The sequence below is a fragment of the Zophobas morio genome, unplaced genomic scaffold (genome assembly GCF_036711695.1).
Source record: "Zophobas morio isolate AGI-343-1 ecotype UQ-CSIRO unplaced genomic scaffold, CSIRO_AGI_Zmor_V1 ptg000040l, whole genome shotgun sequence".
Lineage (NCBI taxonomy): Eukaryota > Metazoa > Arthropoda > Insecta > Coleoptera > Tenebrionidae > Zophobas > Zophobas morio.
Window position 1 is genome coordinate 5,208,154 of NW_026972145.1, and position 11,866 is coordinate 5,220,019.

General features: G+C 29.6%; 1 protein-coding gene across 2 annotated transcripts in view; it reads left to right on the plus strand.

Annotated features, from left to right (window-relative positions):
* LOC135140407 (tyrosine-protein kinase transmembrane receptor Ror-like) overlaps positions 1-7,065 on the plus strand; it is a 44,791-nt gene extending 37,726 nt beyond the window's left edge. For both annotated transcript variants that reach the window (XM_064070936.1, XM_064070937.1), the window contains 3 exons: positions 411-818; positions 871-1,103; positions 6,209-7,065. In XM_064070936.1, the coding sequence (XP_063927006.1) occupies positions 411-818; positions 871-1,103; positions 6,209-6,839 (1,272 nt within the window). In that variant the 3' untranslated portion in view covers positions 6,840-7,065. The remainder of the gene's footprint in view (positions 1-410; positions 819-870; positions 1,104-6,208) is intronic.
* Positions 7,066-11,866: the final 4,801 nt, after the last annotated feature.

Genomic DNA, 11,866 nt, shown 5'->3' on the forward strand with positions numbered 1-11,866 from the left:
TTTAATTTTGCGGCATTTCTATTCGCTTTTTTAAATTTTAGGCTTTTCGATGTTTTATATCTTCGATATTTCTATTTTTCAATTTTTCTACTTTTTAAATGTTAAATTTTTCGATTTCTCGATTTCTGGATTTTTTGATTTTTCAGTTCTTCTATATTTCTTTCTCGATATTACGATTTATTGACATCTCATTGACAAAATTCTCTCTATATTTACATAAAATGAAACTTGATCACCAAATTGTAAGTTTTAGATTGCCAGTTTGTCATAAATTAAACTAAAAATTTCAACTTTTTTTTTGTACAATAAAAAAGAAAATTTTAGAATCTCACTCATAAAAACGCCATAATACGTCAAGACACTCCCCTTCGCACTAAACACCCACCCCACCAAAACCCCGCCTCTTCTAGATGAACGTCCCCACCGCCGACAAGAACATCTACGGAAACACCGGCCCCAACTCGCCCATGGAAATGAACAACCTCCTCCCCCCCAACATCCCGCCCCACAAAAGCCACCACGCCTCGAAAAACGGCTACCAAAACGTGCCCCAGTACACGTACAAAGAGGTGGCTTTCGTGGAGGAGCTGGGCGAGGGTGCCTTTGGGAAAGTGTACAAAGGCGAGCTCAAGACCAAATCCGGGAAAGTCATCGTCGCCGTCAAGTCGCTCAAGGAAAATGCGAGCGCCAAAACGCAGGCCGACTTCCAGAGGGAGATCGAGCTCATCTCGGAACTGAAGCATCCGAACATCATTTGCTTGCTGGGGGTGGTGGTGAAGCAGGAGCCCATGTGTATGCTGTTCGAGTTTATGTCAGAGGTTGGTGATTTTTTTTTTGTGTGTTGGTGGTGATGGTTTGGTTTGGTTTTAGGGGGATTTGCACGAGTTTCTCATCACGAATTCACCCAGTGAAGGAAAAAGTTTGACGCAGAACCAGTTCTTGCACATCGCGATCCAGATCGCTCAGGGAATGGAGTACTTATCCGACAACCATTACGTCCACAGGGATCTAGCCGCTAGGAATTGTTTGGTTTCGAAGGATTTGGTGGTCAAGATTAGCGACTTCGGGCTCAGCAGGGACATGTACAGTTGCGATTATTACAGGTGATTATCCCTTTAATCGTTGGTAAAAAAAAACGAGTACGAATGCGACGTTGTAAGCTTTATTTCAAGGATTACAAGGAAATTCACATTGTTGATCTCCTATAATTGATTTTTGGGCTTTTTGATTTTTCAGTTTCTCATTTTTTCAGTTTTTCGATTTTTGAAATTTTGGATTTTCGGTTTTCGATTTTTCAATTGTTAAATTTTAGAATTAATTTTTCAATTATTCGCCATTTTTATTTTTCAGGTTTTCTCGATTTTTCGGTTTCTCGATTTTTCAATATTTCATATCTTCGCTTTTTTTTTTCAATTTTTCAAAATCTTTAATATTTGATTTTTCAGTTTTTTTATTTTTTCCATTTAAAATTTTTCGATTTTAAAAAAAGTTCAATTTTTGGATTTTTAGGTTTCTCGATTTGTTATGTTCTCCATTTCTTAATTTTTCGACATTTCAATTTTGGGAATTTTTCAATTTTTCAATTTTTAGATTTCCCAATTTTTCGTAATTTCAGGTTTGGAATTTTTAGTTTCTAGTTTTTTTTTACAATTTTTCAATTCTTCAAAATCCTCATTTTGCAGTTTTATGTTTTTTTTTTATTTTGGACTTTCGGTTTTTCGATTTTTCAATTTTTCAATTGTTAAATTTTAGAATTAATTTTTCAATTATTCGCCATTTTTATTTTTCAGTTTTTTAAATTGTAGGTTTTTCGATTTATCAATTTCTGGATTTTCAATATTTCATATCTGCGATTTTTTTTTAATTTTTCAAAGTCTTAAATATTTGATTTTTCAATTTTTTGATTTTTTTCATTTAAAATTTTTCGATTTTAAAATTTTTCGACTTCTCGATTTTTAGGTTTCTTGATTTTTGTTTTCCATTTCTTAATTTTTCGACATTTCAATTTTGGGAATTTTTTAATTTGTGGATTTTTCAATTTTTCGATTTTTAAAATTCTTGACTTTTCGATTTTTCAATTTTTTTTTCGAGTTTTGAAGTGTTTGATTTTTCGATTTCTTGTTGTCTCGACTCTCCAATGCTCCGATATTTCTGTTTTTCAATTCTTCAATTTTTCAGGTTTTTGATTTTTCAACTTTCCGATTCTTCGCCTTTTCAATTTCTCGATTCTTCAATTTTTTACTCTTTCGATTTCTAAATTTTTCGTTGATGTTTCGATTTCTCGATATTTTTCAGTTTTTGAATTTTTCGATTCGTCGATTTTTCAATTTTTGGATTTCCCAATTGTTGGCAATTTCAGGTTCGGAATTTTTTAATTTCTCGTTTGTTTTCAGTTTTTCGATTCTCCACTTGTCCCATTTTGCAATTTTTCGTTTTTTTTTATTTTAGATTTTCGATTTTTCAATTTTTAAATTTTTAAATTTTAGGTTTTTCAAATTCTCGATTTCTGGATTTTTTGATTTTTCAATTCTTCAATATTTTTGTTTTTCAATTCTGTTATTTTTTTTAATTCTACATGTCTCGATTTTACAAATTCTTGATATTTTGATTTTTAGATTATTTTTATTTTTTTAATTTTTCAATTTTTCGGCATTTTTATTTTTAAATCTTTTAAATTTTAGGTTTTTCGATTTCTCCATTTCTGGAATTTTTCATATCTTCGATTTTTTTCATTTTCAATATTTCGGTTTTACGATATTTTGATATTTAATTTTTTAACGTCTCGATTTTTCGAGTTTTAAAGCTTTTTGATTTCCCAATTTTTCGATTTCTCAATTTTTTAGTTTTTCAAATTTTGAATTTTCAGTTTTCGATTTCCCAATTTTTCGCAATTTCAGGTTTGGAATTTTTCAGTTTCTAGTTTTTTTTTCCAATTTTTCAATTCTTCAATATCCTCATTTTGCAATTTTACGATTTTCCACTTTTCTATTTTTCGATTTTTTAATGGTTAAATATTAGATTTTTGAATTTTTCAATTTTGCGACATTTTTATTTTGCATTTTTTTAAATTTTAGGTTTTTCGATTTCTGGATATCTAGAATTTTCGATTTTTCAAATGTACGATTTTTTTTCAATTTTTCAAAGTCCTAAATATTTGATTTTTCAATTTTTTGATTTTTTCCATTTTACATTTTTCGACGTTTCAATTTTGGGAATTTTTCAATTTGTGGATTTTTCAATTTTTCGGGTTTTTGATTTTTCAACTTTCCGATTCTTCGCCTTTCAATTTCCCGATTCTTCAATTTTTTACTTTTTCGATTTTTAAATCTTTCGTTGATGTTTCGATTTCTCAATTTTTTTGCACTTTTTGAATTTTTCGATTCGATTTTTCAATTTTTAGATTTCCCAGTTTTTCAATATCCTCATTTTGCATTTTTACGATTTTTTTTAATTCTCCATTTCCCGATTTTTCGATTTTTTGATGTTTCGATTTTTCAATTTCTCATTTTTTCAGTTTTTCGATTCAATTTTCTGATTTAGTTAATTTTTTTATTTTTTAAATTTTGGATTTTCGGTTCCCGATTTTGCAGTTTTCTATTTTTCGATTTTTTCATTGTTAAATTTTAGATTTTTGAATTTTTCAATTTTGCGACATTTTTATTTTGCAATTTTTTAAATTTTAGGTTTTTCGATTTCTGGATTTCTGGAATTTTCGATTTTTCAATTTTTTAATTTTTGCCATTTTTAGGTTTCTCGATTTTTCGTCTTTTCGAATTTGGAATAATTTTTGATTCTTCAATTTTTAGAGATTCAATTTTTTTTTTCGATTTGTCAAAGTTTCGGTTTTTCCATTTTTCAGGTTTTTGATATTTTTTGATATTTCGAATTTTTCGATGTTTTTCAGTTTTTGAATTTTTAGATTCTTTGATTTTTCGACTTCCCGATTTTGCAATTTTTTGATGATTCGATTTTTCAATTTTTCACCATTTGAGGTTTGGAATTTTTCAATATCTCGTTTTTTTCAGTTTTTCGATTTTTTTATTTTACCATTTTTCAATTTTTCGATTTTTTTTATTCAATTTTTCGATTTTTTTTATTTTGAATTTTCAGTTTTTCGATTTTTCAATTTTTCAATTCTTAAATTTTAGATTTTCCAATTTTTCGATTAATCAATTTTGGCATTTTTCAGTTTTCTATTTTTCGACTTTTCAATTGTTAAATGTTAGACTTTTTAATTTTTCAATTTTTAATTTTTCGAGTTTTAAAACTTTTTGATTTCTCAGTTTCTCTGTTTATAGATGTTTTCATTGCCCAATTTCTTGTTTTCTTGAATTTTCAATGTTTCGATTTTTCAGTGTTTCGATTCTTCAATTTTTCAGGTTTTTGATTTTTCTCAATTGTTCTCAATTCTTCAACTTTTTACTTCGATTTCTAAATTTTTCGTTGATGTTCTCCCATTTTGCAATTTTTCGATTTTTTTTTTTATTTTAGATTTTCGATTTTTCAATTTTTAAATTTTAGGTTTTTCAAATTCTCGATTTCTGAATTTTTTGATTTTTCAATTCTTCAATATTTTTGTTTTTCAATTCTGCTATTTTTTTTAATGCTACATTTCTCGATTTTACGATTTCTTGATATTTTGATTTTTAGATTTTTTGATTTTTTTTTTACAATTTTTAGATTTTTTAATTTTTCAATGTTTCGGCATTTTTATTTTTAAATTTTAGGTTTTTCGATTTCTCGATTTCTGGAATTTTTCATGTCTTCGATTTTTTTCATTTTCAATTTTTCGACTTTTATATTTTTAAGTTTCTCGATTTTTCATGTTTGTCTTTTCGAATTTTGAATTTTTGATTTCCCAATTTCTCGATTTATCGCTGTTTTGATTTTTCTACTTTCGATATTCCTGTTTTTCAATTTTTCTATATACATATATTTTTTTAATTCTACGTTTCTCGATTTTACTATTTTTTTATTATTCAATTTCTTTCGTTTTTTTCTTTGCTTCGATTTTTCGGCTTTTCATTTTTTCAATTCTTCGATTCAATTTTCCGATTTTTAATTTTTTTGATTTTTAAAATTTTGGATTTCAGTTTTCGATTTTTCGACTTTTCTATTGTTAAATTTTAGATTTTTCAATTTTTCGATTGTTTAATTTTTCTACTTTTTAAATTTTAAGTTTTTCGATTTCTCGATTTTTGAATTTTTTTATTTTTCAGTTGTTCTATATTTCTGTTTCTCGATTTTACGATTTATTGACATCTCATTGACAAAATTCTCTCTACAGGGTGTTTCTTTTATTTGATACAACCCCTGTAACTTTTTTATTCTTAAAGATAAACCTGTAGTTCTTTGAGCAAATGCATCATTGCAAAAGATAGAACCGGAAATGACATCAACTTTTTTTTTAATGGAACACTAGGTATATTTTTTCATAAATGGAGAGACTGATTTTTTCTAAAAATCAAAGGCACCAATATTTCTAAATTCAATAGTAAAATTTTTCGTTGATGTTCTCCCATTTTGCAATTTTTCGATTTTTTTTTTATTTCAGATTTTCGATTTTTCAATTTTTAAATTTTAGGTTTTTCAAATTCTCGATTTCTGGATTTTTTGATTTTTCAATTCTTCAATATTTTTGTTTTTCAATTCTGCTATTTTTTTTAATTCTACATTTCTCGATTTTACGATTTCTTGATATTTTGATTTTTAGATTTTTAGATTTCTCGATTTTCTTGATATTTTGATTTTTAGATTTTTTGATTTTTTTTTTACAATTTTTAGATTTTTTAATTTTTCAATGTTTCGGCATTTTTATTTTTAAATTTTAGGTTTTTCGATTTCTCGATTTCTGGAATTTTTCATGTCTTCGATTTTTTTCATTTTCAATTTTTCGACTTTTATATTTTTAAGTTTCTCGATTTTTCATGTTTGTCTTTTCGAATTTTGAATTTTTGATTTCCCAATTTCTCGATTTATCGCTGTTTTGATTTTCCAATTTCATGTTTTCTCGACCTTCTGTGTTTTTGAATTTTCAGTTTTCGATTATTCTATTTTCAATTTTTCTCAATTTCTCGATTAGCTGATGCTGTTATTTTCTGATTTCTCGACTTTTCAATGTTTCAATTCTTCAATTTTTTTATTTACTACACTAATAAATACTGCCACTACAACGAAACTAAAATCTAAAACCACCTCTGTATTCCAGAGTCCAATCAAAATCCCTCCTCCCCGTGCGCTGGATGCCCCCCGAGTCCATCCTCTACGGCAAGTTCACCACCGAGAGCGACGTCTGGTCGTACGGCGTCGTCCTCTGGGAGATCTACAGCTACGGCCTCCAGCCCTACTACGGCTACAACAACCAGGAGGTGATCAACATGATCCGGTCCCGCAAGCTTCTGCCGTGCCCCGACGCCTGCCCCGGCTACTGCTACGCCCTCATGGTGGAGTGCTGGGCCGAGCTGTCCATCCGGCGCCCCAGCTTCGCCGAGATCAGCCACCGCCTGCGCGTCTGGAAGCAGAACGGGACCTCCAACGGTGCCTACTTCAAGGTGGACGGCCACCGGCCCGCCCACGGCTCCAAGTCCAGCCACTCGGACTCGGCGGCGGCGGCGGCCGACGAGGGGGCGGCGACGTGGGAGCGCAAGCGCCTGCACGAGAGCCAGAGCAGCCTGACGTCGCGGTCGTCGAGTCTCGGCAACAAGACGCAGAGCACGAGCTTGAGCAACGAGCACTCGAAGAACAGGCGGAGCCACCGGAGGAAGGAGGACTCGCTGGACCGCAAGAACACGGTGGTCAGCTCCAACGGAGACAACGTGGAGATCAAGCTGTCGCACTGACTGACTTGTGGAGAATTTGTTGTACGGTTTTTGTGTGTCGGTTTACATATCGGACTTGATTGGAAATTTCGTTCCTAGTTTTTCCCAAAATCGGTTAAGTTTTTGCCATTTTAGGTGATCGAGTCAGTTTAAGCCAAATTTTTATGGGTTTTGTATGTGGTTTTTAGTTTTTATTTATTTCGTGGCATTCTTTCATTATTGTAACATGTTCACGTGTATGTCTGTCTGTGTGTTTATAAAATATATATGGAATTTTTATAAAATATTTTTATTAAGGGACTGATGCTTTTACTTACTTGTGTAAAGTCCTTTCTTATGTATTTTTAAAATTATATTTTAAGTTAAAAGAGAACGCTGTAACTGAATATTTTGAAGTTCAAAAATATTAAAGATAAAGCTCCATTCAGAATTATCAATTCAGAAGAAGCAATTAATGGAAAAAAATCAAAATTTGTTATCTAAAAAACAAAACAGTTTAAATTGCATTTGGTAGAGACTGGGTTTATTTTGGAACATCCACGCTCATCTGTGGCACTTGAATTTTATGCTTAGGTTGGTACCCATAGACATCCCTCTCCACAAAATCCCCCTCTCTTGCTTTGTCTATGTTGGTACGCCTGTGTCGCGGGAACAGTAGGATGCCATAACCTCTTACAGTCTTTTCGTTGAAAGCGGCGATTGTTTTAACGCACAATGGACCATAGACTAGATAATTCCTTAGCCCCTTGGAAATTCTTTGTGGCCTTCATGTTGACGTTTTCCGGGACACAAATGAACATTTCAGTGAGTAACACTTTCATTAAAATAAATCTATCCGTGTTCGTGAAATTGAGACAGCCATCAACTAGATATTAGTTTTTTTGTGCTTTCAGATATTTAACCCCAAAATTTAATCAATGACAGCTGTCAACGTAGAACCGGAATGATGTAACCTAACCACACTTTTTCGTGTACTAAACATTAAAACTAACACTCCCAAACCAAAGATATTGGAAATAGTGGGCGAGCTGGCGAGCAACATTATTTGCAATCCAGTCATCCCTGGAAAACATTTTGCATGTCTGTGATTAAACCACAAATAAATGATAAATGTCAAAAAATGACAAGTGGAAAAGGAAAAATGGCGGACACTTTTAATAAAATCAGTGTGAAAAAGGAAATTCCCCTTTTACTCTCAAAAACTCCACTTTAATAAATCCTTTCATTGGCTCGGAGAAGCGGAGCGGCGTTTATAATTGTATCTCACTGTGTCTATTTTATATGATCATTACTATTTACATAAGTCAGTGAAATAGAGAAAGAAAGTGGGCAGGGCTGACGCCCACCCACCCCTTATTTATTCCAGTTTTTGGATTTTTCAATTTTTTTTGTTTTCAATTTTTCGTTTCTTCAATTTTTGATTTGCAGGATTTCTAGTTTTCATTTTAGATATGTAATAATAATTATAATTTTTATTAGAGTTGTTCACTTTTTCAATTTTTCGTTTTTGGAATTTTTTAATTTTTCGATCTTTGAATGTTAGTTTTTGGACTTTACATTTTTCGATTTAATTCGTTCTTTGATTTTTTAATTTTTTCTCGAATTTTAGTTTTTCAATGTTTCTATTTTTCGTTTCTTCAGTTCTACAGTTTTGTCAAATAAATGTTATATAAATTAAAAAAAAAATAACAGTGTATCTATGGTTTATGAATCCGTGTTGAATTTTTATCTTCGACATCGAAATTTTTGTGGAAAAATAAAACAAAATTGAATTACAATTTGATTTCTCGATTTTTAGTTTACGTAATTTTTCGATATTTTAGTTTTACAATTTTTCAATTTTTGCCTTTTTTAAATTTTCATTGTAACATTTCTCAATTTCTCTATTAATCAATTCTTTGATTTTTCGATTTTTCCTCTTTCCAATTTACCGATTTTTGAAGTTTTCGTTGTTCCAATATTGGGATTTTTCAATGTCTCCAATTTTTTAATTTAAAATTTTTCACTTTTTTGATATTTCGATTTCTCGATGTTTCGATTTTTAAAATTTCTGATTTTTTCAATTTTGAATATTTTGATTTATCGTTTTTTTTTTTAAGTTTAAATATGTATTTCAGGTTTAAATTTTCCGGTTTTTCGATTTCGGGCTATTTCGATTTCTCCATTTCTCGGATCTTTTGATGTCTCAATTTTTTAATTTCGATTTCTCTGCTTTTCCATTTTTCAATTTTTTATTGCTTCAAGTTTTTAGATTTTTAAAATTCTCCATTTTTGGATTTATGTTTTGTTATGCTTCGATCTCCCGATTTTAACCTTTTTAACGTGTATTCCAATTTTTCGATTTTGAAATTTTCAGTTTCTTACATCTCGATTATTCGTTTTTTCGATTTTAAAATGTTTTTACTTTTCGTCCTTTTTTTCGATTTCTGGATTTATCAAGTTTTCGATTTCTCAATTTTTCAACATTTCAATTTTGAGAATGTCTTACATTTTTCAGTTTTTTGATATTTTCATTTTTCAACTTTTTAAATTTTAATTTTTCGACTTACCGGAAATCGTTTTTTGGGTTTTTCAATTTTTCGACTTTTCAGTTTTGAGATTTTTCAATTTGTCGATTTTTTAGTTTTTCATTTCTTCAGTTTTTCGGTTTTTCAAGTTTTCGAATTTTTAAATTTAAAATTTTTCAATTTTTCGATTTTATTTTTTTTTTACGTTCGGATTTCTCGATTTTAATTTTTTTATGCTTTTCAATCTTTGGTTTTTCTAAATTTTCATTTTTCCATTTCTCGATTTCTCGATTTTTCGACTTTTTAATTTTGTGTTTTTTTTTAATGTTAAATTTTTCGTTATTGTAATTTTTCTATTTTTTAAATTTTATATATTTAGATTTTTCGACATCTTGAATTCTCGATCTTTTTTCAGTTTGAATTCCTCGATTTTTCGATTTTCCAAATTTCGATTTTTCAATCTTTCGACTTTTCAGTTTTGAAAATTTTCGATTTCTCGATTTTTCAGTTTTTGATTTTCCAAATTTTAGATGTTTCAAATTTTAGAGTTGCAAATTTCACGAGTTTTCAGTTTTTAATTTCGTCAATTTTTCGATTTGCAATTTTTCGTGTGGGTTTTTAATTTTCTTTATTTTTTCAATTTTTGGCTTTCAATTTTCCGTTTTTTTAATTTAAAAAAGGTAATGGAAAAATGAAAAATTCCCAAAATTGCGATGTTTAAAATTGAGATAGCGAAAACTTAAAAATCGAGAAATCGAAAAATTTTTTAAATTGGAAAATTGAGATATGAGAAATCGAAAATTCCAAAAATGGAAAAATTGAAACACATTAAAAAATTAAAATCGGGAAATCGAAACATAAAAATTATAAAAGGGAAAAATGAAAAATTTTAAAAGTCGAAAATTTAAAATATATACTAGAAAAATCGAAAATTTTGAAAATCGAAAAACCAAGAAATTGAAATCGAAAACTTGAGACTTCAAAAGATCGAGAAATCGAAATAGGCCGAAATCGGAAAATTCTAAATTGAAATATTTACTTAAAAAAAGATAAACGGAAAAATCGAAAAACTCAAAAAAATCGATAAACCTAGATATGAGAAACAGAAAATTCCAAAAATCGAAAAATTGAAATACAGATTAAAAAATTTAAAAAATCGAAGTTAAAAAATCGTAAAAACAAATTCGATTCGATTTTCCGTTTTATCGATTTTGCAATTTTTTGTTTTTTCAATTTTTTCCAATTTTTTAATTTTCCGATTTTTCAATTTTTCGAATTTTCTACTTTCCGAATAAACAAAATGGAAAAGTTATAAAATAGAAAAATTGTAAAATAGAAAACTCAAAATGAAAAAACGCAAAAGTATAAAATGAAAGCTTCGAGAAATCTAAAAACTTGAGAAATTGAAGAAACGGAAAATTCAAAAATCGAAAGATTAAAAATTGAGAAACTTAAAGATCGAAAAATTGCGGTCGAAAACACGAAAATTATTGTAAAATCTAAATATTGAAAATTGGAAAATCTTATAAGTAAGAAGTAGCCCCGCCCATCCATCCCCTCTTCATTCTAGCAACTACTCCGAATATTGGTCAGTTTTATCTTAACGAAAATTAAGCCCCTCCCACCCACCCTTGAATTTCTTAGAGAATATGTGATGTGCCAATATCAATCTTATCTTAGCAAGAATTGGGCCCGCCCACCCGCCCTCTATTTTCTTAGAGGATATGCCATTTGCCAAAATCAGACTTAACCCGAGTTGTTCTCATTATAACGATATTATTTCTGTTCAGTATAAGATCCACGTTTCATTCAGACCAAATAAAATAAATCACTGAAATGGAGGCGGGTGGGTGGGCGGAGTTAATCATATATTCTTCTATAGAATGGGAATGCGAACTAATAAAACCTAGGCTGTTAAAAAAAGTTCGTTAAATTGAAAAATCACCCAGAGTAGACACTGGAAAATCATTTGACACAAACGGCATGTCTGTTCTTGTAACATATAGCATGTAACAGGTTATGTTTCTGCCAAATGGATGTTATAAGAACAGACATGCCGTTCGTGTCAAATGAAATTCCAAAGCCTTGTTTAATAAGTGATTTTTCAACTGAACACCATTACATTTAGTTATGGTTCATATTTTAAAAGACGGGATTATGCAACCCAACATACACATATCAAAGGTAACTTCAAACATTGAATAACGAAAAATTTTAGTTTATAAATAAAACACTTAAAAAAAAAGTGAAATCGGCCAAAAGATTTGTAATCAAGTCTTGCTTGGAAAATCTGCAGATGCTCCGTATTTTCAGATTTTGAAAATGAATGAAAAATCCAACCAAGATTTGTAGATTTCTTTGTTGTGTGTCTGGATCATACACGCATTAAAGACAAGATCACATTAAATGACGAAAATTTTTAGGTTATAAATGAAATAATATCACAGAAAATCAAGAAAACAACTTGTTGATTTTGCTCTAGAATAAGCCAAAATTTAATCGATGTCGGTTGACGGAATACGAACAAACAATTTTTGTTAT